The 26,099-nt window shown below is 42.1% G+C and overlaps 1 protein-coding gene across 8 annotated transcripts in view; it reads right to left on the reverse strand.

Annotated features, from left to right (window-relative positions):
- Window positions 1-26,099, reverse strand: part of slc5a6a (solute carrier family 5 member 6a) — a 160,875-nt gene that overhangs the window by 54,326 nt on the left and 80,450 nt on the right. For 7 of the 8 annotated variants that reach the window (XM_079642360.1, XM_079642359.1, XM_079642356.1 and 4 more), the window contains 14 exons: window positions 13,613-13,819; window positions 13,259-13,480; window positions 12,723-12,788; window positions 11,491-11,542; window positions 11,260-11,327; window positions 10,764-10,918; window positions 4,534-4,674; window positions 4,108-4,237; window positions 3,934-4,022; window positions 3,501-3,613; window positions 3,104-3,171; window positions 2,861-2,947; window positions 2,593-2,777; window positions 2,199-2,302 (listed from right to left, as the gene is read on the reverse strand). In XM_079642360.1, coding sequence (XP_079498486.1) covers window positions 2,199-2,302; window positions 2,593-2,777; window positions 2,861-2,947; window positions 3,104-3,171; window positions 3,501-3,613; window positions 3,934-4,022; window positions 4,108-4,237; window positions 4,534-4,674; window positions 10,764-10,918; window positions 11,260-11,327; window positions 11,491-11,542; window positions 12,723-12,788; window positions 13,259-13,480; window positions 13,613-13,738 — 1,606 coding nt within the window. In that variant the 5' untranslated portion in view covers window positions 13,739-13,819. Of the gene's footprint in view, window positions 1-2,198; window positions 2,303-2,592; window positions 2,778-2,860; window positions 2,948-3,103; window positions 3,172-3,500; window positions 3,614-3,933; window positions 4,023-4,107; window positions 4,238-4,533; window positions 4,675-10,763; window positions 10,919-11,259; window positions 11,328-11,490; window positions 11,543-12,722; window positions 12,789-13,258; window positions 13,481-13,612; window positions 13,820-24,189; window positions 24,329-26,099 lie in introns of those variants that run through there. The other variant, XM_079642358.1, reaches the window with a different exon arrangement.

Genomic DNA, 26,099 nt, shown 5'->3' on the forward strand with positions numbered 1-26,099 from the left:
TTTTTCCCGGCCCCTTGCTTTGGATCATTTTCATCAACCGGCCCCCATTCCAAACTAATTGAATAGCCCTGGCCTAAGGTCTCAGCCTCTCGTTCGCACGTGAAAGTTACCGGTGCGCCAAATAGGAAGAGGAGCGCACAGGAAACTACCGTTTCATTGCAGACTGTTATGTTTATGTGGGGAAAGTCGCTTTGGATAAAAGCATCAAACAAATGACATGTAATGTAATGTGGGTGTTCCCAAAATAAATGACTTCAATCTTAATCTCAATAAATGCTAAATGCTATTGGAGTGCACCGGAACGAACGACACTATCATAATCAGGGCCGTCCCTCCCTACAGGCAGATCATGCAGACTGCGTGTTGCCTCACCTTGCGGAGGGGGCCTCACCTCGTGGAGGCCCCTCAACTGAGCCGTAAATGTGGTGCACCTATGCGCTTATGCAGCGCAATTAGTGTGGCGCGGCAGGGCTTCGCCGCTGCGAGGCTCCACTAGCATCCCCACGCTTGCGAAACAGAGGGCCTCATCATATAACTTTGAATGGGGCCTCAAGTTGGCAAGGGACGGCCCTGATCATAATATCTTCTGAAAACAACTGCCAGTGTCACACACACACACACACACACACAAACACACACACACACACACACACACGCACACGCACACGCACACGCACACGCGCACACACACACACACACACACACACACACACACACACACACACACACACACACACACACACACACACACACACACACACACACACACACACACACTGTCTCTCAGGTGTTCCTTCATAATGCGCCTTCTCCTTGTTTTCCCAGCATTCCCAATGCTGCATTCCCAACATTATCCGTAAATCATATAAACAAAACCAAAATGTTGATTTATCGGTTTTCCCATTTTGAAACTGAATAACGTCGTATTTTCTGAAAAACAAAAAAATGACACCCATTCTTTTTTTTTTTTTAAACGTTGTTAATATGTTTTGGATGCATATTGTTCTAGTATTTGTTCAGGCTGTTACATAAAATTTGCCTTTGTTGCTACCTGCTGGTGAGCAAATATTAAAATCAGTTAGAATCGACAACCAGTCCGCGATTTTTTGTATCTGCCGGTCCTTGGCACAATAAAGGTTGGGAACCCCTGCTCTAGACTTAGCAATGTAATATACATTTAAATGTTAGTCATTAGGGTTGTGTAAGAGGTCGCCATTGCCAGTAACAGACAGAGGGATTCACTTTGTGGGAGCTTCAAAAGAGTTAGGGATGAACACAGACAACACAACAGTCGGGAATTACCTCAAGGAGAAACGATGCCCCTAGGTTTTTAAGCCCCCTCATGCATCCCACATGGGTGTAGCCAGGCGCATTCTGGATGCAATGCTGCTTCAGACATGACCAGTACGTCTTACAAATGAAGTCCTGAGCACTTTAATGGCAGAGGTGGTGGCGATCATCAACGCAAGACCCCTTGTCTTTGTGTATACTGACCCAGATATGCATGAAGTACTAACCCCAACAACTTTTCTTACCAAATGAGTGTTATTTCAGCACCCCCTGGAAACTTTGCAACAGCTCTGTTTTTTGGAAAGCAATGGAAACAAGTCCAGTGTCACTCATTTGTATTCCTATTTCTGTATTGTCACAGTTTTACAAAAATCAAGAGTTATCCTCACCGCAAAAAAAAACATTAAATTAAAAGCATTGTCTTGTTTTGCTTCACCCAAAAGGTTTTATGTCAACCTGTATTGGTCCTTAATAAAATAAATACGCCTGGCTTACTTCTTTGTCCTCAGTGTACAAGACCAGCCCTTCTCAGTCTGCATAGTTGCTCTTGAAGTCCACTAGTCGGATCTTCAATGCCTCCTTTGCTGCTCTGCCTGCTCTTTCTTTAGTCTTATAGCCCTTCTTACTTGCAAGATCTCTCTCCTCCTACTATGGGGTTGCTTTCCAGTTATTCCGCTGGGCCTTGTTCAGTTTTGTTGCTTTAGCACTGGAGACCCAGGGGATTTACTGTTAGACAAAACAAACTGTCCAATTGGAACGTTACGTAACACAAATACCAATATCCTGATAAATATCGTACCGTAGACTTGTTATCGCGATATTATCGTACCGTGAGTTTTTGGTATCGTTACATCCCTAGTCCATACAGTCTTGGAATTGAACATCCAATCAAATAATGTAGTGTGTACCTGTTAGCAAGCTGACCAAAAGTCCCACTACCACCACCACGGTGGAGTTGTGGGCACTATACCACATGTAGGATAGCGAGTAGAGTGCCTCCACACCTGTCGGCCTGAAGGAAAGGGGAAGATGAAAGACAGAACGATGTTAGCACTAACCGATGATCATTACATGACTAACCATATGCAGTTTACCTATAGTGTTAAATAAAATAAATGCAGTAACTTTAAATGCAAAGTAAATAAACGTTAATTGTCACACATATACACATGCACATAGCCAACAGTTATATTTGGACATTGCTTTTATCCATCCAAGAAGCACTGGGCAGCTACTTGTCTGTGCGGGGACTTAAACTGTTGACCCTCCTATTTACAAGCTACTGCAGCCTGCATGCGTTACCTCGGCTTGGCTGTGTTGGCGCTGACCAGTGTGGTCATGACAGCGGTGGTCATGTTGTCAAACAGGGGCAGATTTGTGGTGTTGAGGGCTCCCATTGCGTTGGCCTCAGACATGCGCAGCAAAAAGCTGCCAATGCCGATCCAGAAGGCCATGGCAAGGCCTGCTACCAACCCGACCAGTGCACCCTGTGGAGGTAATACATGGGTTTGTTCAAACCTCATCTTGAACCAAGCTTGTAAAAAATAAAAGCACAAATGAAAGAACTCACAGTAGAGTTTGCCCACGGAAAAAACAATCCAAGGCAGAAGAGGCCAAGCAGAGGACCACCAACCATCCCAAAGATGCTGAAGGCTGCCTGAGGACACAGAACATGGGTAAAGGTGTCGATCATGTGTGTGATAGGTAACTGCACTGAACGGCTGCATTAAATAAACAAAACACTTTTTACCGAGTATTTCCTTTTAAACTATTTTAGAGAATGTCATTTTTCTTCAAGTCAAGATTGTGTTACCTGCAGAACAGATCCCATAATAGAGGCGACGTAGGCCATGGCCAGACACACCAGGCCATATACCAAAGCTGTGGGCCAAGCGCGTTAGAAAGAAATATTTTTTGTTTACACATGCTATATCATCAGCAGGTTATATACTGAAAAGTAGGTTCAAGTATAAACTGAACTAAGCATCGTTAAGCAGCATTTGAGTATCTAGAATTCTTTATAAAACACAGTATGCTTGGCTATAGACTGTTACTGATAAGTAACAGTAGGAAATGAGAACAATTTAAATCTATAAACATATTTTATATTCAACAGTATCAAGGTATTTAATACTACAGTGTCTAGTAGTTCATGCCAAAAATTATTGGGAAAGGTACAATAAGTTCATTAAAGTATTAAAGACTCTTACCGAGTCCCTTGGACAGCAGCGTAGCTTTGGCTTCAGTCATGTTTGGAAAATGAGGTTTAATCAGGTCCTCCATGGTTACTGTCGCTAGGGAGTTAAAGGCTGATGATATAGTACTGGAAGGAGACAATAATGGGATTCAATTAACAACTGGGAGTTTTGTAACACATTATATGGCTTCTCTTTGCAGCACAAGTCTTTAGGATATTGATGTATTGATGTATATACTGTAGTTTTAAGAAACTTTCTAAAAATGAGCAATACTCATTTCATGTCCAGCTGATGTTAGAAAATACACTCTTGGGAAACAGAGAAATTCCCTATTCAATTTCAAAAGGATGACATGATAAATTATAACTGATAAAGACATAATGATGAGTAGTGCAAGTTTAGAATTGCTGCTTTGTTGTTGTTGCTTTGTTGTTGGTTCATTTACCTGAGAGCTCCACTGAAGAGACAGGCTACAAACAGTCCTGCAAGCCCGGGCAGATCCTTGAACACGTCCATCACAAAGTACAGGACCATCTACACAAAGCAACACAACATCAGGATGTACTTCCAAAAGCCAAATATAACAAAGACACATTATTCCTTACAAATGAATGTTAACCTGGTCATTAGATTTGACAAAGCCCTTGTCCAGGGGGCTATCCTCTCCATACCGAGCAAACATGACCAGCCCCATCATACAACCTAAACATAAGACAATCTGCTGGCATGGGAAAACTATGTAGCAGGACCTAGAAGGATATGGCAAACAAGAAGACTGTTAACAATAAAGAAAATCATAGAAAAGGTACACAATATAAAAACTGTAAAATACCTACACAAATTAGCAGTAATTACAAATAGATAGCCTGTGCAAAAGCAGCATGTTTTTGAACATGTTTGTCCAGTTTGAAATGGTTCTGCTTTTTTGTATTTAATGCTTTTCCCTTAACTCCAAGATCAAATACGCAACAGTCATTGCATCATCTTCTTAGAAAACAGAAAGGGTTGACCTAGCATGTTGTTGTGAGACATTGATGGTACTCACATAATGGCCTCTTTTTCCGTACGAGAACTGAGGTACCTCTGGACCTGGGCCTGGTTGACCCCATATAGAGCCAACATCAGGAAGACTCCTCCCACACCTAGTGTCCAGAAGGTATGGCGCTCCAAAGGGTCGGGGTTCAGGCTACGGAGGCAGAGAATCAATATAACATGATAGTCTCCTGTTATACAATTTTTAGGCATATATTATAGGTTTCAGATAGGGATGCTCCGATCGCCAATTTTGGGGCCTATCGCCGGAATCAGTATCGGCCGATACTGATCGTCGATCCGATCGAGTGGGTGGAGGCTATGGGGATCTTCCATTTAAAGGGATGTTTAAAACTCAGTTAATGGGGCTCATTCACTGGCGGTTCCACAAAAACAACCAACATAATTATTACATTAAAATGAAGTACATTATTCAAATTTACATTAACTTTGGATAATAACACGGGAGAAATGAGCGGAAGCGCTCTCTTTTCCTCTCTCTCCCTCCCTCCCTCTCCCGACAGCCGGTCCCTATCCGTCTCATGCAGCACATAGATCCAGTAATGAGTGACCCGACAGTGAAGAATAAATATATTTATAACTAGTTTAGCTTGTTCCAGAGGTAGATAAAATAGCTAAGTGTGTTAGGTCTAACTCTTAGTGTGTGTTTTGCTCCGCTCACCGGTCCGTCACAGCGGGTGTAGCTGCAGGATTTCTGCTTCAAACACGTTGCATACCGCTATTTTACTGTATTTTTCGGACACCTTAAAATACTGCCAGACTGTTGAAGCCATTTCGGCAAGCTTGTTTTGCCGCGCATAGAGAAAAGTGTCATGTATTTTACGTCATGTGATCGGCTCTCCCGATTGGCATTTATAGAGAGCACCGAACGATCGGCAGAGAGCGAATATCGGCCGATATTGATCGGCGGCCGATCAATCGGAGCATCCCTAGTTTCAGATATATAAAAAAACATGTCTCTGAAGTGTTTTGCTCAAAATACCAAACAGAACCCATTCTAGCCATGCCTCATACCCAGAGATGGGGTTGTTACTCAAAAAAGTAATATATTACATATTACTTTTTAAAAAAAAAGTATATATATCCCCACTGCCCTCGTTAAAGCCTGTATGCCCTCTACTTGCCCCTTGATCACAAGAATCATTAACTCGTCCCTCGCAACTGGAACTGTACCGCCTAAACCTCAAAACTGCTGCAATAACACCAACACTCAAAAAACCTGGAGCTGACCGAGATGACCTGAATAACTACAGGCCCATCTCTAACCTCTCCTTCATCTCAAAAACCCTTGAAAGAGTTGTTGCTGGCCAACTTCAACAACACCTGGACAAAAACAACCTTCATGAACCCTTCCAATCGGGTTTCCGCTCAAAGCACAGCACCGAAACAGAGCTGGTAAAAATCACCAACGACCTCCTCCGTGCAGCTGACTCTGGACTGCTCACCATCCTAATCCTCCTTGACCCCACAGCTGCCTTTGACACCATCTCGCACCCACTGCTTATCAAAATATTTGGCAGACATTGGGATCACTAGTACTGCAATCTCATGGTTTTCATCCTACCTCACAGACAGAAAACAATATGTCCGTCTCAGCACCCACCGGTCAAGCTCCTCCACTGTCTCACATGGTGTTCCTCAGGGGTCAGTATAGGGGCCACTCCTGTTTATTACCTACCTACTCCCCCTTGGCACTATCCTCCGCCATCATAATGTCCATTTCCACTGTTACGCCGACGATACCCAGGTCTACATTTCCAGCAAACCCAACTCTGCCCTCCCCCCAACCTCTCTCACCAACTGCCTCCAGGACATCAGGAGCTGGATGAGCAGGAACTTCCTAAAACTCATCTTTACTCGTTTCTTTACATTACTTTTGCGTTACTCAGCAACAGCCGATAGCCAAAACTTTAAACTTAGGCCTACATTTGCACACATATAACAATGACTATTGCAATAAGGAAGACATAACACAAGTCTTTCTTTTTATGCTCTTTAATAAAATAGGCTACCACAAGCTAAGTCGGTGAGAGAGCATTTCAAGATGTCACCATTGTGCAAATAGCAACATTTGCTCTACTATAAAGGATGCTACAAGCCTGTCCATCTCTGCTTTGGTTACTGGTCCAAATTCTAGTTTTTGTTGCTTCGGAGTCGGCACACACTCAACATCCTCACTCTGGGTTCGGGGGTCCTTAGCTATTAGCTTGATGGTTAGCATGTTGTCTTTGCAGGCGCTTGTGGAGGTTTGACGTTGTGTTTGCAGCAGTGGATAAAAGCTTCTGGCCTGGACACAGTTTGCACCTCACTGTCACATTCCTGTCCTTTCTTCAGACAAACTCAAAACAATGGGCATACCTCCACCCCTCGAAAGTTACGCTGTTGATGATGACTCAGCCATGTTTATGCACTGCAAGTCGCGCAAATGTTAAATAAATATAAACCTGCGGCGGAAACCCCCCTTGTCTGTCAAAGGGAGAATCTAGTAATTCTTTATGTTAGTAGGCTAATTGTAGTGTGACTGAATTTATAAAAGTAACGAAGTAACACGTGTCGGGCAATGTTAGTAACTGTAGTGTGATTAACGCCCAACTCTGCTCATACCCCTCTATTTCAGCCCTGTTAGAGAAGAGCTGATTCGTAGCTTTAAAAATAAAAAATAAACGAGACGAGACGAGAGCTCATGCAGGAGAATTCTACCCAGATACTCAGCTAAACGCTGCCGTGATTAACCAGTTTAGCCCTGAGCCTGTTTTTTCTGGTCTCAGGCTCGAAAATGACATTCCCAGAACAAATGACCATATCTTCCCTTCTAAAAGGGTTGAATTAATAATCTTTTTCCTCAAAGTAATGATAAACCTGTGAGTTGGATATGGAAGAGTCAGAACAATATAGATGTTTTTTATTTTAAAGAAAATTCAGATTGAACATAGTAAAAAACTGTAAATTATAGTGTCCGTCCAACATTTATTTTTTACTTATAGTGAATATTACCCTTGGATGATGGTAAGGTAGACTAAAAGCTTTAGGAATCCAAAGTACAACATATAATAAGTACCCTGTATCAAGACTGATGCAAAACAAATGAAATTTGACATTTTTAGAGAGGTTTAGCAAAAAAAACTCCACCTCTGAGGTGATTTGGGTGGAAAGGGGGGTTTTACCGTTTCTCTGGAACCCATCGGTCGAGTTTGGTTATTGACATCTCTTTCTGACCATTAGAGCCAATAGAATCGAAGGGGAATCTCCCCACTCACACACATGGTAAAACAAAAAGGTGTGGGCTTCACGCACGTAGTTTTGCATGAGAGTGAAGCTTTCTCTAGCTCTGACATCTGGAAACCGAAAAGCAGGTTTATTGCTCATGGATGATCAGAAATAATTTCAAAGGGACAAAGACACATTGGATTAACCTATGGATTAACTTCAGTAGCGTTTTTATCGTTTTAATGCCATTGAAGACCACGTTTGACCAGACTACGACACAGGTGAGCCATGTTAGCATTTTTAGCTACCTAGCGCCACATGTTTTGATGTCTATTTTTGTTTATAAATTCGTGATTTCGTATAATTGAGCGATAATGAAGGCTACCCCTTGATTCTGTGTCCCCTCACGATGTGAAACGATGGGTTGAGATGTGCAGCAAAGATAAATAATAAGGTTTTGTGAGTGAATTTCGGTGCAGTCATCTGTTAGCATTTTTCGCTAGTTGCTAATTCAGAGGCTCATTGTGGGGTTTTATTTTGAAAAAAAAAAAATATTGATCAGTTAGAAGAGTTTCTTCCCGTTACATGGATACAAAACATTCATAGTTTATTAAATGAACATGCCCTCAGACACTGTTTCCTGCAAGAGGTTGCGGCAGTGCCCCGGCACCGGGGTCTCTCAGGTTAAACGCCATATCATGTTCAAAACCACATCAAGGATTATTTCTGAAACAGTATGGAGCTCAAACACTTTCTCTCTGCGGGTTTACCCCAAGGACGGGTGTTACCTTGGTTGGTTATTGGCTAATGGTTACACAAGCCAAAAAATCATTATGACATCATAAAGTGGCCAAAATCTGATCAGCTCATTTTCAGACAGGTTTTTATATAAATGGATCAGGACAAAAAGAGAGTGAATGGTTTTTCCTAAAACTTTCAGAATCTCTTTACACAGATGGGACACATGTTTATGTATAAAAGACATGCAAAAGTAGATTTTGCATAATAGGTGACCTTTAAACAATGCACTATGATGAGAATTATGATTAAATAAACCATTATTGTACATCTTAAAATTGTTCTGTTTTTGTGAGTAGGATCTCCTTATTAATAAAAAAAAACGTCTATGAGTATTTTTGTCCAAATCTTGGTTTTTGTGTTTCAGGTTTCCTGTTTTGTTGTGAAATGTATTTTTTTCTTGGGTTTTACCTTACTTCCTGAGTTTTTTCCCACTTGACTCTTTGTCTGCCCGCTCCTATCCACCTGTGTGCCTAACCTGCTGCCCTTGTGGTTTAGCCTGTCCAACATTTTTCCTAGTCTGCTACCCATTTTAAACAAGTTATTCCGTTTTATTTGCTTGTTTTGTTTTCCTTTTAATATTTTTTTACCATGCCTGGTCCTCCTGTTTAAAAAAAAAAACGTTTGCGTTTTCTCTGATCAGTTTTAGTAAAATAAAGCTTGCTTTAGGTTTAAAGCTCTCCTATTATACTATTTGTAGGCATATATTATCGGTCTCAAACAGCATCAAGGATTATTTCTGAAACAATTTGGAGCTCAAATGCTTTTTCTCTTGAGGTGAGTTCCATTTTATATCCTGCTTTTTTACAAATACTCTCTCCAGTACAGGTTAGCTCTGGGTTTTAGCGATGCTTGCTAATGTAAACACAGACCATATTACTTCCAAAACGTCACACATTGTTTCTGTTACAGCAATGTTTCTGATAGGGCCGTAGGTGTAAAGCCAGCACACATTTTAGTAACGTCGTCATGACCGCAGCAAATCTACAGCTCCGTTGTCCCCGTTTTTAGTAGGGGTGCACCGAATGGGAAATTCTTGGCCGAAACCGATACCGAAAATAGGAAACAGTTGGCCGAAAACCGAATGCCGAAAGGCCGAAAATCATTAATAGAAATATATATATATATATATATATATATAATGTATAAATTTTTTACCAATGTTGTTCAGCTGCCTGATTATGGAAAAATAAATGATTATGGCAAAACTTAACTTAAATAATAATCACTATTATGGGTCCATAAAACATTTATTCAGCACTTTTGAATGCATACAGTACATTAATTCCAAGTCAAGTGCATTTTCTTTTCTCTGTAGGATAACTACAACAAAGTGCATTCAGAACAAAGCCAAGGTGCTTTAAAACTGCATAAACATCTAGGCCAGTAGGCCTACATCAAAATAGTGTAAATAAAGACTGTGACAGCCAGGCCTTCAACAACAACAAATGCACCTATAAGTGCATGCATACAAATCCACATGAATGTAACTATTTACAAATGAAATTACAATTGAATTTCAAGAATCTGTAAATAAGGCTGTCTGTCCTCATAAGCAAAGTAGTAAACATTGTATAAAGATACATAAAGTGAAAACTGGATACAAAATCCACAATCAATTACAAATTAAATTACAATTTCAAGAATCTGCAAATAAGGTGGTCTGTCCTCATGAGCAATGTAAACAACATTGTATCATTTAGATACCGAAAGTACAATATATTGAACACTGTGCTGCTGTCATTTCCCCCTAATGATAACCTGAGATGGTGAATTATAACTCACAATGAAAATTGGTCAGGAAAGTGGGTATAGAGTAGACATGTAGAACTAGATAAGCTTATGATAAGCCAGCCTTGTCTACTTATTAAGGAAAAGTGGGAGGTTCTTTTTAATGACCATTAGCTTCTCTACTTTATCAGCCATAAGTCTGTTCCTCTTCTCATCAAGCACATGAGAGGCCGAAAGCCGAAAGGGCCTTTTTAACCATTTTCGGCCGATAATTTTCGGCGGCCGAATATTTGGTGCATCCCTAGTTTTTAGAGATGTGGGTAAGAAGGAAAGAGAGGGTTGTATTTTCTGACACGTTGTGAGTCTCCTTACACACCGGGGACAAATATGTATGTATAAAATACATCAAAAAGTTCATTTTGCATAATAAGGGGACCTTTAATACACTGTGACTATGTAAAAGGAAGGAGGAAACAGACTACTCACTCCAGACCAGCAATGCGAGTGCCATTGGTCGCTTTCCTCCACACCTCTGCTATGCCCCCCGCCTGATTGGCCCCCACAACGATGACCGCAAGCTGGCCTGCAAACATGACCACTGTCTGGAACACATCGGTCCAGATTACAGCCTTCAGACCGCCCTGGGACAAAGAAGCAGTGGATCCCCTTAATATATCAAAATGATCATCATTAGGAATAATCTGCTAAAGTGTACATTGCTAGGAATGAATGATATCTATGTTCAAATAACCGGAGACAATAAAAGAAAAAATAATAAAGTAATTAAAGCAAAAATAAGTTATTGACAAGAACCTCCTTCATCCTCTACATTATTGGATTGGATTGGATTATTAGATGTACACAATATATATATATGTTCTTATTTCAATAAATTGAGCTTTTCTTTGTTTTTGACCAATATTTTGTCTCAATAATCACTGATGAAATTATCACCAGGATGAGGTAAGATTAAGGTACTCACCAGAGCAGTATAAAGAGTGCACACCAATCCCATGGCCAGTACTGCCCCCCATAGGTCAATGCCTGTCACTGCAAGTGATCAGACAGAGTATTACCAAAACCGGCACACACGTTACTGAACTACAACTCTTACTGCATTCAATACCATCCATCATTAACCGTTGGCACCTATTGATGTAAAAATGATTTGATAATGTTGTGGTCAAATATTTAAAGAAAATGCTACTCCTACCTGCATTGAGTGCCAATGCCGGGGCATACAGTACAACCCCCATATAAATGACCTGCAGAAGAAGAAAATATAAACATTACAGAACAGGGAAAGTCACAAAAAAACGCTGAACTCATGAGGTCACGATACGCATATCAGATTATACCTGTCAATATTTAAAAAGTTCTGACACTGAGGAAATAGATTAAGATAAAGAGCGATCTTAATCCATTTTTGGAATATGGCATGTTGCATTGTTGGGGAGCCTGAGACTCAGAATGTTCATTGCCAACAACTACGCTTCATTTGCTGGTAAACAAGGAAAAATAGCCTTTAAAGGTAGGGTATGTAAGTTTGAGAAACCGGCTCGAGCTACACTTTTTGTTATATTCCATGGAATGCTCTTAACATCCCGATAGCAATGAATATCTTAAGTGCTTTGACAAAAAATCCATAAAAAATGTCATCTGTGGAAGCCGTAGTACTGTAAAAAGTATGACCGATCATTTTAGCCGGCCCGGCTAAAATAACTTGATGGCCTACCTGCCTGTCAGCCTTCCATCTGTGCACAAACTTATCTCGTGCCCTCATTGGTCATGTGCGCGTTTGTGTGTGTTGGAGGAGGGGCTCTATAAGGAAGTGGCAGATTTTCTCCGGTCGTGTATTTTCAAATTCTAGCGATCTCGAGCCGGTTTCTCAAACTTACATACCCTACCTTTAAGTAATTCACTATCAAAAAAAATGTCAACACATTTCTGTATTTATTTTGGGTAATTAATAATTGTGTTGATTGGCATTGATAATAACAATTCACACTATTAATGAAATGTCATGAGTTCCTGAAATTACTGAATACAAATCACCTAACACATTTGAGGGTCCATTTGGGCTAAGGTTTCAGCTAGGCTATAATATAATAAGTCAATGAATGCACTGTACAATTCTCAAAGTGGCATTTTTTAGATAAACTTTTTTATTGCTGTTTTTGCCTTTCTTAATCAATGTTTTACCATCTCAACGGCTTAATTTAGTGGTCTGCTTGCTTTATTAAATGGGAACTTGGAATACAGCTAATTTTTCTGCGTCAAATAATTATTGTCATTACTAAATACTTCCATTTAGCTGACATAACGCCCAAGGTGGTGATCATTTTATCAGAAGTAGCATCAATAAGTTCCCTTGTTCCTGCAAGGGGTTGGCATAAATCCCCAGAAAACGAATTTACAAAGGAAGTATGAGCCAAAAAAGGATACCATCTGAAAGATGAAGGTCACAGTCCCACATATGCGAACCGTCTTGTTAAAGCGCAGCTCCAGATACTGTCGAGGGGAGACAATGTCAAAGGGAAAAAACATAAACAAACGGCTAATTAAAAAATGAATTCAGAGTCATTTTGTGACATACTGTATGTTCGGATTGTGGACGTTTGTCAGGATCAGAGCTGCAAATATAGAGCCTTAATATCAAAGCCAGATATTTCAAAGCCAGATTTTTCCAAACCAGATTTTATCTCAGATTCAAACTTTTTGTTCACATGACATCAGTGCAGTACTGTTATCAGGTCAATTCTCATTTGTGTACTTGAGGTTCATGAGAGAAACAGCCAGACCGGAAGGAGATAACCCTAACCTTTTAAAGATGTTCAGTGTTGAGACAAGAACATGCGTTTTTCTGTTGAACTTCAATGACAAGCAGAGATAAGAGAACTGATACACATTTTAAGCTCTGATATCTTAAAAACTGAAAAACTGCAGACAATCATTCTGAAAAATGTGCATGTTGTGTGTACCTCATAAGCGCTGGACAGACGAAGTCTATAGAAAACTGGTATGAAAACATGAGCCGGGATGAGCAGGCCTAAGAAGTAGGAGCAGCCTAGGAACCAGTACTGTGTCCCAAAGGTGTACACCTCAGATGGAGCACCAAGGATGGCCACAGCCGACTGGAAAGTGGCCAGCAGGGACAAAGACACAGGCAGGCAGCTCATGGAGCGATCAGCCATCAGGAACTCCTAGAAACAGACAGAATATTAGTGTCAAGACTATCAAATACAAACACATAGTGTGCCCCTAAAAGCTTAAAATTGACTCTGTCATCTTATTTGGTTAAGAATCAAAGTAAGGGAAGTATGTTTGAAGTCTACCTGCGTTGTGCGTTGGCGTCCACCGGAGAAAGCATGGAAGAGTCCAATGCCAGTTGAGGCTACTAAAAGTAGGGCAAAGATGACGTAGTCCACTGTGGTGAAGTGCATTTGGACTACCCCTCCCATGATGACAGTGGATGCTGGGGGCCAGGGGAGTGATCACGACAACACAGAGAGTACTTCACCAATAGGAAGACTCAGTGAGAGCTGGAGAGGAAACAACAGGGTAAGTTAACTTCCTCGCACAAAGAACTGCGTAGCAGTGGTTCAGATGTAAACTCAACAATTAGCAGTGATTATCTTGTCTTCAACCATTTTCCTTCATCTTTAAGTTTTGAAAAAAGCACTACAGAGCAATAGTAATATGTGTTTGTCAGTAACGGGCCAGGCAATTCTACTTGGCCTTCAGGAGTTTCCTACCTGAATTAATCCACCTCTTAATACCATCATTATGATGTCACAGCTATAGAAACCATTAATATTGTACAGAAACGCAGAATAACAGGGCGTTTCATCAGAGACAGGTATCTGATGTAGCGAAAATCTATTAATAAAGCAAGAAACCCAAATAATACAAATCAACAAGTCTCCTTTCGTTGCAGCCACATACATAATCTCTAGCAGAAGCATCAATATTTACTTCGTAAAATGATCAAATGGAAAATAAATATCCAAACATTTAAATAAAAGCCATTCATTATAGCCTATACTCACCAACAGTGATTATTTGTACAAACAATCTATCCTCTTTTCTTTCCTCAAGAAGTGTTCAATTACTCTGATTATCGTAGATAATTTCAGTTATTTTGTTTACTAAAATGCTTTGAGCATTAATGTTTAATAGTAGTGCATTTAAAATGAATCTTTTATTTACAATGCAACAGTTTCCATATTATGGTTCAACCATTTAAATGTGTTGTTTTAGATGCATTTGGGGCAACTGTGGCTGCGAGGGAGTGCGGTCGTCTTTCAACCAGAAGGTTGTGGGTTCGATCCCAGCCCATGCAGTCAACATGTCGATGGATTCTTGGGAAAGATACTTAACCCTGAGTTGCTCCCGATGGCATTGCCAACGGTGTGTGAATGTGTATGCATGTTAGTTCCTAGAGTAACATACACTGCTCTGTATGAATGGGTGTGAATGGGTGAACGACGGTATGTAAAGCGCTTTGAGGGGTCTTAAAGACTGGATAAAGCGCTATATAAGTACAGTCCATTTAGCATTTGCAATATTTTAAGCTGTGTTGTGTTACAAAGGCTGGGTTTTTATGATACCCTTAGATCAGAATATCCTGGATTCTGGATTCCGTGATGGCGAGCTACTATTGATAACCTGAACTACTCACTACCAGTGGTAGGATTTTGAGAGGACTTTAAAGGAACCGAACAAAGAACTATTTTTTTTTTTTGGGGTGCACTCGAGTGTAAAGCGCTTTAAAAACTATTTGAAATATTTACTGCCGGCAGACTGTTGTTTATTCCTATTCCTCATTTATGACCCATCCTTTAAGAACCTGGAATACTGGTCCAGTTTTCACATATATCAGACTGGTTACACAGGCTAACACTAAGAGTCCAGTCTGTCCAGTCATATTTCTGGCAAAAACCATTGTGGAGCTTGTTTCCCTTTGTTTTACTTTTGCAGTAGATCCACTTGGGTTTCCCCAAAAGCTTTCAAAAGCAACGTTGCTTGTAATGGCGCATTTCCACCGCAGGCCTCGCTCGACTTAGTACAGGTTTGTTAGGCCTTGTTAGGCCCGGCTCACTTTAATGCTGCGCTTCCATTACAGTTTAGGAACAGGGGTAGTATCTACATGTATAGTAACGCAGTGTAGGCGGAGCCGTGACGTCATCTTCAGAAAAACGACATCAGCCGTTACCCTCAGAGCTCACAGCTCCTCCTATCTGTTCAGAAACTAGACAAAAGTTAAACAAGTACAAACCACAGACTGTCTGTGTCATGGTGAATACAGTCGCTGGTTTATTTATGTCTGTATAGGCCGTTGTTGTGAGTGTGGACGGTCGGAGCATATATTGCGTTAGCTTAGCCCAGGGGTCTCCAACCCGCGGCCCTCGAACCTGGCCTGAGGATGCACTTGCTCAGCTTCAGGACTGCTTTGAACACACCCAGTAGGATGTATTTGATCACCAACACCAGGACCTGGCAGCCTACACAGAGACGGTACTGTCCTACATTAAATACTGTATCGGCAACGTCACTATGGTAAAAAGCATCAGGGTTTTCCCAAACCAGAAACCCTGGATGACTGGCCATCTGGTCCACATGCTGCTCAAGGCCCGTGACTCAGCCTTCAGGTCAGGGGACAGAGCTTTCTACAGTGATGCTTGAGCCGACCTGAGGAGAGGAATCACAAAAGCCAAGACAGACTACAAAATAAGGATTGAGGACCACCTCACGAGCAACAACCCTAGGCAGGTGTGGCAGGGCATTAAGAACATTACCAACTACAGGGGGTGTGACACGGCAACTGGGGACTCAAGCGTGTCACTAGCAGAGGAACTGAACTGCTTCTTTGCTCGCTTCGAGACACCACAGCAGCAATCAGCAACTCCACCCCTGCCCCCAACCGCCTCCAGCACCCCCCCACTTACTGTGGAGGAGCATGATGTGAGACGTGTGCTCAAAGCAGTGAACCCCAGGAAGGCTGCTGGTCCAGATGGAGTACCTGGGAAGGTGCTCAGATTGTGTGCCAACCAGCTCTCACAGGTCTTCACCAGCATTTTTAATCTCTCCCTGAAACTCGCTGTTATCCCACCTTGCCTTAAAACTGCCACTATCATTCCTGTTCCTAAGAAAGCAACCACAGACAGCCTTAATGACTACCGCCCCATTGCACTCACACCTGTGATCATGAAGTGTTTTGAGAGGCTGGTGTTACATCACATAAAGGCCTGCCTTCCCCCCACCCTCGACCCACACCAGTTTGCCTACAGAGCAAATAGATCCACTGAAGACGCCATAGCTCTCCACTCTGCACTGAGCCACCTGGAGCATCGTGGGAGCTATGTCAGATTGCTCTTTATTGATTACAGCTCAGCGTTCAACACAATCATCCCGGACATTCTAGTTTGCAAACTGTCAAACCTAGGCTTCCCCCCACCCACCTGTTCCTGGATCAAAGATTTCCTCACTAACCGCCCCCAGCGTGTGAGACTTGGTCCCCATCACTCCTCCACCCGCAATCTCAGCAACGGCTCTCCTCAGGGCTGTGTGCTGAGCCCTCTCCTGTACTCGCTCTTCACCCACGACTGCAGTCCAGCCCACCCAGAGAACATCCTCGTCAAGTTTGCTGACCACACCACTGTGGTGGAGCTCATCTCAGGAGGAGACGAGTCGGCCTACAGGAGTGAGGTACTGAAGCTCTCAGCGTGGTGTTCAGTGAACAACCTGGCACTGAACCCCACAAAAACCAAAGAAATCATCGTAGACTTCAGGAGGAATACTACCGACCTCGCTCCCCTCGACATTAACGGCGAGTGTGTGGAGAGGGTCCACACCTTCAAGTTCCTTGGCGTCCTCATCACCAACAACCTTTCCTGGAAGGACAACACCACAGCTGTCATTAAGAAGGCCCAGCAGCGTCTGCACTTCCTGAGGGTGCTCAGGAAGAACAACTTGGCCACTAAGCTGCTGGTGACCTTCTACCGCTCTACCATCGAGAGCCTACTGAAATACTGCATCACAGTGTGGTACGCCAGCTGCACTGAGGCCGACAAGATGAGGCTCCAGAGAGTCGTAAAAGCAGCACAGAGGATCATCGGCTGCCCTCTCCCCTCCCTGATGGACATGTACACCTCCCGCTGCCTCAGTAGAGCCAAAAACATTATCAAGGACAACTCACACCCCGGCTTTCACCTGTTCAACCTGCTGCCCTCCGGCAGGCGCTACACAGGTGTATCAAATCCAAAACAAAAAGACTCAAAGACAGTTTTTTCCCAAGAGCCATCATTGCTCTTAACACCTGACATGTGAATCAATGTGACTCTGTACATATACATATATATCATTACTATTATTATTATTATAAATACACACTATTATTATTATTTATTACATTACAGATTTTATTTTTATACTCCTGGAAATAATTACTGCACTTTATTCTTTATTCCTTTATCCCTTATTCCTAAATATGTATGCTGCGTGTATTTTGTTGTCTTATGTTGTGATGTTTTGTTTTTGTTTTGATGGCACCCTTGAAAGGAAGAAGCATTTATCTCATTGTACATGTATAATGACATTAAACTATTCCATTCTATTCTTCTATTCTATTGATACCGTCGGTTATTTACAAAAAACACCTAATAGCCTACTTGTTGTTCTGTCTTTCTGTGTCTTTTCATCTGTGAACTCCCTCAACGGGGCCGGTCGCTCTCTGCCTCTCACGGGTGAGCAGTTCAATGTCCCGCTTCATTGTAGGATTTCTGCCATGTCTCGACCACTTTAGTTTGAACATCTCTGTTATTAAGTTATGGAATACTAAATAAATAAGTAATTAGATACTTTACCGTTACTGCACTCATAAAGAATGATAACAATAAGAATAATGCGTATTGAACTGGTTTAATTAATTAGTGAGTTTATTTAAGCTAATTAGTTAGAAGCCCTATTTGATCAGAATGTCTGCAGAGCAGTTACAAAGATCAAACTACATTAAAACAGGATTGTCCCCATTTTGTCAAGTCACCGAATGCAAGTAGTCGCCTTAGCTTATTTTGTTATGAGATGTGAATGACTGTTCAATTTAGTGGATGTAATAATCGTTTGGTTTCTTTTACATTAAAATGAAGTTGCAATTTTCAAAAGGTCTTGTGTTTTTTTCGGGGGGAGGCCCTTTTTCCAGTTTAGAGCAATTGCCCCTCCAAATGTCTGTGCACGTCCCTGTACCCTATCTTTAACTCTTTTTAGGGTGCAGCTATATGTTTTATTTATTTCAAAGTGGGCCCATTTTAATTATATTTGCTTTCCTTCAAATGTTGAAGTATTATTTGAATTATTTGAAGGATTGAAGTAACGTGTTATGGCAGGAAAGGTCAATCTGGTATATTAATTTTAATGTCACCTTATATAGAATGTGTGTTAAACTTGTGATTTCTGCATTGAGTGACTTCTGCCTAGCAGATACCAAGAAGAGGCCCCTAGGGTCTCTCTGTTAATTATCAATAGTCCTTGCAATTAACAGGGGAATTCCCAGATATATTTTCAGATATAAGGCAGTTAAAGTCTTGTAGAATTAATTATTTATCTCCTACACATCCTGCAGGCCTTGAGACTTGGGTCACCCAGCAGTAAACAAGATAAACGTCCTTTTGAGCTTATCAATAAAATGTATTCATTCCTAGTAAGCTGACTTTGGGTGAAGGGAAGTTCAGGGACGCCATTAAGCCACAAGAACAATTAACTTATGTTGGTTGACTGATTCAGGGACTGTCATGGGACGATGGCGTTTGGATATTTACAAATATGGCTTTCATAGAGAAAAACAGGTGACTGTTGTGTGATAAGATACATGATAGGATGTGTGTGTTGAAGATGTTTAGGGGGAATGAGTATGTGTCCTGTCAGATTCCTCTGTCATGACTCCAAATCATTGATTGGGGGATCTGCCTAAGGGCAGAGGGACAGAAACACACACACACACACAGACGCGCACAGAAGCAACATGGAATCAACAACTGCGGACTTACTACTTGGGGTCCCGCCCAAAAGTGAAACAGACCAATGGAACACTGCCAACTCACTGTCTAGCTCGCTCAGAAGTGAACTCTGTGTATAAATGTTGTGATCATTTTGAAGATCGGCGCTCTTGTTTTTGACTTGCCGTTCCTGAGACGTGTCTCACACGGTGGTAGAACCTGAGCCCGGAGTACTCTGCAGAGTGCTTCGTGATTAGGTGATGTGTTGTATGTTTTTGCCATTAAAGCAGATTATTGTTTAACCCTTATCCTGGCTGCTTTAAATTTTTCCCTCTTTTGAGAACCCGCTCATATAGGAACGGCGCGGAGCAGAGATTCTGCCCCAACAATGTGCAGAGGATTCCCTAAGTGCTGTGTTTAATTTATTTTAAAGTAGGCCTGTGTATTTAATTGTAATTCTCATTATAGGAGTTCTTTGTTTCTTATTAGAGGTTAACAGTTTTATATAATGTAATAAATAGCCTAATAGATGCAAAGAACTGTAGTTTTTGTCTGATATAACAATAAATACAACTTTATAAGCTATCAAGCTATGAAATATGTTTTGCGGCTCCAGACAAAAACAATGAGGAAAAAGGAGCAAAATGGCTCTTTTGGTCAAAAAGGTTGCAGACCCCTGGCTTAGCCGATCTCCACCTAGAAAACACGCATTTTAAAAGGTTTTTCGCCTGCCGTCTGTCTGCAGACTTGTCAAAGCATTACTTCATGGTTTTTAAAAACCGGTATCAGTATGTTGTTACTTCGGCATCATTTTTGAAACGTGTATTACAATTAAACACGGTCAAATATGTTCATCTTTTTATAGTTGTAGCCCCCTTGCCAGCAATTCTCTCACTAGTTTAGTATTCAGCCCGGTTGTTGGCCCGCTTGTTGGCCCCGATAGAACCACGATTTTGTTGGGCCAGAAAAAAGGTGAAAAAGTAGCCCCGGGCCGGAACTAGGCCTAGTGGAAACGCAACCAAAAACGGGCCTGGCATGGCCCGGCACGACACGGCACGCTTAAACCGCACTCACCATGGTGAAAATGCGAAATAAGTGTCCAGAAGTGCTTTAATGTCTCCCTGCTGCCTTGGTTAGACAACTCAAGTTTACAAACCCTCTATGGCTCCAAACAGCAAGTGGATCAGTTGTGAATATCAGGCGTTCCCAGCAGTGTGTAGTGCTCCTCTGAGGCTGAGAGGTACCGCTGTAGTTAGTGAATTGAATTGGCAGACAAACAGGGGCGGACTGGGACTACAAATTAGCCCGGGACTCCCGACCGGCCCACTACGGTATACCGCCGTGACTTACCGCAGAGGTAGACATTAAGGGTAAGTCCAACGGCCCTTGGACTTGTATTATCACTGGCCCCACCATTGTAACTGTTATGCCCCTAATATGGGGAAAATATAAGACAAAGGAAACAGAGACGATGTTAGCTTGCTTCAAGTCTTATGTATTATGCCCGCCAACAACATGGTACACATAGCACGCTGTATAATACAGAACATGGATTCTTGATATAAAACAACCACTAACAATGCGCGTACTGCAAACATACATCCAATTTAACACACAAGATGTCACTTTTTAAATGCACAGTACAAACATACATATCCAAATTAACACCCAAACTCCCCTTCTTGGAGCTAAACTACACTATCATAGCTAGCTGCGCTAGCATAGCTAACGGCGCTCGCAAAGCTAGCATACACAGCTACAACAATTACAGAACCTAGAGAAACCCTCCAAAAATACCTCTAACAACTATCACTATTCACATTAATATTATACACAGTCAGTCTACATATATAACGTTTCTCACGGATGAACTCACCTAATATGGGGAAAATATAAGACAAAGGAAACAGAGACGATGTTAGCTTGCTTCAAGTCTTATGTATTATGCACCCGCGGCAAGCAACACGCGCCCTCTGCTGGACAGACCCGGAAGGTCATCAACCATGACTTATATCTATTACACACTCCCCTTCAAAACAGATGTCGTCCCGACATTCTAATCCACAATATTATGCCTACATGTCAGCAACATCTATAACATTTATTAAACACATACCACGCTCACTGTTCAGTCTGGCAAAAGTGCACACACTCAATTTACACATTTAAGCCCTTGGCTTAGTAGAAAGTCCATCATTGTATGACAAACATATGTTCACAAGCTCTCCGTTTGTTTTTGTTTTTTACAGTCCCTGAATGTATGTGCATTTACTCAGTTCAGTGGTGTGCAATGTCACTACCCTCATATCCATAGTACTGCTGAAAGTGGTATGGCGGTACAGTGTGTGTCCATGGCACCTTTAAGTTTGTATGCAGAGGTGGTGCTTTTATGTTGTAGCAGGCTGGTGAGCCAAGCCTATCATATGTGAAGACCTTTGGTCGTCTGCATTGTCGTCGATGCCCTTGAAGCTCCTTACTACTGGGGTCACTTTGAGCAGGTGATGGGACAGCATTCTCCACAGGTAGATCCTCAACATAGCTGTCCTCAACGTAGCTGTCCTCCCCCTCCGGCAAGTACCCAACTTCGTGTGCCATTTCTTGTTCTTTCTCTGGCTCAGCTGACAGGTTTTCCTCAGAGTGTATGCATTCAAGCTCCACAGGTGTACTAGTGCACGCAGGATTCACTGTCTCAGGTGGGCATGGATTTGATTGCTGCTTAAGTGGTGCTAGATAATACTCATCATCCTCTTCCTCCTCCCCTGTTTGCTCCGCTTCCTCATTTCTCTCCACACTCTTTCTCTTTGCACGTGGCTGTACTTGAGTTTCCAGCGGCAGGTTGTCACATGGGAGGAGAAGATTACGATGTAAAACCCTTGATCTCCCTGTCCCTCTCTCAGGTCTGAGTTCATAAACAGGGATATCTTGACTCACTTGACGCACAACTGTGTGAATAGCATCTTCCCAGTGATTTCTCAGTTTGCCAGGACCACCGCGAGGTGTCATGTTCCTGATTAATACACGATCACCAGGCTGTAATACTGAGCTTCTCACCTTACTGCCATAATGTGTCTTGCTTCTCATAGCAGCTTTGTGAGCATTTTCTCTTGTGATCTCGTATGCCTCCTCCATGCCCTGCCTCCACTTTTCCATGTAACGATGATGATTACTGTCCCCTTGCTCCACGGTCAAGTCGAACAGCATATCAACTGGCAACCGTGGAGAGCGTCCGTACAACAGGTTGAAGGGTGAGAAACCTGTTACATCACTACGAGTACAGTTGTAGGAGTAAATCAGTTTATTTAGTGAGTCTTTCCAGTTAGTCTTTTGTCTCTCTGTGAGGGTCTTTAACATCTGGAGTAATGTTCGGTTAAACCGCTCGACCTGTCCGTTTCCTTGTGGGTGGTAGGGAGTGGTTCTCGACCCAGCAACTCCACAGTACTTTTTCAATTGTGTGAACAATTGGTTTTCAAATTCACCACCCTGATCATGGTGTATTCTTGTCGGAAAGCCGAATCTCAGCACATAGTCGTTAAAGATTTTTTCTGCAACTGTTTTTCCTGATTTGGAAGTCGTGGCGTAGGCCTGGGCAAAACGTGTAAAGTGGTCAACAATTACAAGAATATATTCATAACCACCCTTACATTTGTCAAGGTGCAAGAAATCAATTGAGACAAGCTCAAACGGTTGAGTGGTGACAATGTTCGTCAGTGGCGCTCTTGTCTGACGGCTTGGTTTCTTGTGCTTGAGGCACACACATCTCCTCATGACATAATCTTCGATTTCTCGTTGCATGTAGGGCCAGTAAAACCGGTCCCGTACCAAAGATGTAGTCCTGTCTGCACCTTGATGGCCCATTTCATCATGGAGCTCCTTTAATACTGTACTTTTGTGCTTTTCTGGAAGCACAAGCTGTGTTCTGTTTGAAGTTCTCCTGTACAACACTCCACTCTCATTCATCTCCAACTTGTCCCACTCTCTTAGCAGACATAAGATTTGTGAACTGAGTTGTTTGAGTTCTGAGCCTGATGGCTTCTTTTCTGCCAGCTTGTACTGAATCACTGCTCCAACATTGGGATCATTTCTTTGGTCATGTTTGATCTGTCCTATTGTCAATGGAATGATGGATGCGTCTACAGTTAATGCTGCACAACTTAATGAGACACCCATGGACCATGACACACTGGATTCATCCTGGTTCTCCACTGCTTGTGTAGCTGCTCCAATCACATCATATGACATTTCCTCTGTACACTCATCCATGAATACTTCCACGTCCAAAGGCATTCTGGACAGACTGTCAGCATCAATGTTTTCCTTACCAGGACGGTATTTAATTATGAAATGGAAGTCTGCCAGTTCTGCTACCCATCGACAACCTGTTGCATTCAGTTTGGCAGTGGACAGTACATATGTAAGTGGGTTATTGTCACTGTAGACGGTGAAGAATGGTGCATAGTATAGGTAATCACGGAATTTTTCTGTGATTGCCCATTTGAGGGCAAGAAACTCTAATTTGCCTGAGTGTAGATTGTAATTTTTCTCTGCTGTTGTTAAAGTACGTGAACCATAAGCAATCACACGAAGCTTTCCATTTTGCTTTTGGTACAATACTGCCCCCAATCCCTGGTTGGAAGCATCGGTATGGAGGACAAATGGCTGTGAAAACTCTGGGAAACCTAGAACAGGAGGCTGCGAGAGACAGTCTATCAACTGTTCCAATATTAACTGATGCATGTCAGTCCATTTGATGGGTGTGTTGGATGAAACTCCTCTACTGTTTCTTTTTGTTTTCGTTTTTTTCAGCATTTCAGTTTCTGTAGGTGCTTTAAGCAGGTCATACAAGGGACAGGCAATACGTGAAAAATCTTTGATATACTGCCTGTAATAACTTAATAGTCCCATTATTGCTCTTAACTCACCGATAGTTCCTGGGTGTTTGTTTTTCAGGGCCGTTACTGCAGCAGTATCGGCAGGGTCCACTCTATTTCCCTCAGCAGACACAATTCTTCCAAGGTAACGTACTTGTGTTTTAAACAGGTCACACTTTCTGGGCTTTAGTTTTATCCCATGCTCCCTCAGCCGTTGCAGCACCCTTCTGACAGCATTGATATGATCCTCAAATGTCCTGCTAAACACAAGAACATCATCAAGATATGGCACACATATTTCATCCCTTAAGCCCTCCAAGCACTCTTCCATGCAGCGCTGGAATGCTGCAGGGGCATTCATGAGTCCAAACGGGATTCGTACCCACTCATAAAGGCCCCAGGGGGTCACAAAGGCTGTTAGGTGTCTACTGTCTTTGGCCATGAAACCCTGGTGGTATGCCTTACCCTGGTCCAGCAGTGAAAAGAGTGTGTTTCCTCCCAGGTTATCCATAATGTCCTGTACTCTGGGGATGGGATGGCGATCTGAGTGGGTTTTCCTGTTGAGCTCCCTGTAGTCAATACATAAACGTAGAGTTCCGTCCTTTTTTCTTACGCAGACGATTGGAGAGGAGTAGGAAGACATGGACTTTTCAACCCACCCTTGTGCTATCAAGTCCAGTAAGTAATCTTTCATCTCCTTGTATAAGGGTTTTGGAACAGAGCGGTAGGCTCTTGACACTGGCTCAGCATCTTGTAGTGAAATCTTCATTTGCAAGTTTTCCACACAGCCTATGTCGTCATCAGACTTGGAAAATGAGTCTGATTCTTCTCTTAGCATCTGACTGACTATTTGTCTCTGGTGTTCATCAAGGTGAGTCAAATCCACAGGAGGATCCCACTGCTCATGCACAGGGGGGCTTTCACTGGAGATCTGGGCGTTGACATGGTGGATTGATGCAGCAGGTTTTTGGTCTGTTTTAAATATGTTTGCAGGATATACTGATCTGACTGACTGTACAGTTCCAATAATAGTTCTTGCTGCCATCGTAATGTCATGATTTGTTGTGTTTTGCACACTAACAATAATTCTTGGGACTGTATCTGCCTTCACGGACACAAGAGTATCACAAAACTCTAATCCTTCAGGCCATTGTGGGTTCTCATTTGGCTCAAAAAGCAGAGTTTTATCCTCTTTGAAAAATGGAGCCTGTACTCGACACTCGAGTTGAATGGAGTTACGTTTAGGCACACTAACTCTCTCATTTGCTGTTCTTACGTTATAGTCACATGTCTGTCCTACACTCACAGCATTAATAAAGGCTTTTGCTTTGTTTTTTCGAAGATGAGGAAAGGCAATTTTTACTGCCTGTACAAGCTTCTCTTTATCCCCATGTCTTTTCTGGCCTGGCTGACTGGCTATCACAAGGTGCTCAATGACATTAAAGCCAATAATGGGACACTGCTGTTGGTTACCTTTTAGCACTAGCATGGGTATTAGCAACTCGGTATCACTTGCAGTAAGTTTAAAGGACACTTCAAGCCAACCAACATATGGCATTTCTGTACCATTGGCCGCTTCAATTTGTAAAGAGTCTATAGGGTCAATTAGCTCTGCTACATCTCTTAGCGGTACATCAGTTAGATGGCTTTCTTTCCATACCTCATCTATAGCACAAATTTGTGAGCCTGTATCCCAGAGGGCCTGAGTTTTCTGTTCGTGTAGGAAACACCTGATGAGGCACTTTTTCCCTACTAACTCTCTCACAGTAGCTGTTTTTTCTTTTGCAATATTTTGTTTGTGCTTGGATTTGTCATGTGACTGTGTCGCTTTCTTAATACCTGAACATGTGTATGTCTTACAATGCCTTTTGTGTGCAGGCCAATGGTTCTCCTGACATTCTTTAGAACAATACAGTGTAATTTTGCAAGTTGAACAGTATTGTAGTTCCCTACTCTTTTTC

This window comes from Notothenia rossii (genome assembly GCF_949606895.1).
Source record: "Notothenia rossii genome assembly, chromosome: 8".
Classification (NCBI taxonomy): domain Eukaryota; kingdom Metazoa; phylum Chordata; class Actinopteri; order Perciformes; family Nototheniidae; genus Notothenia; species Notothenia rossii.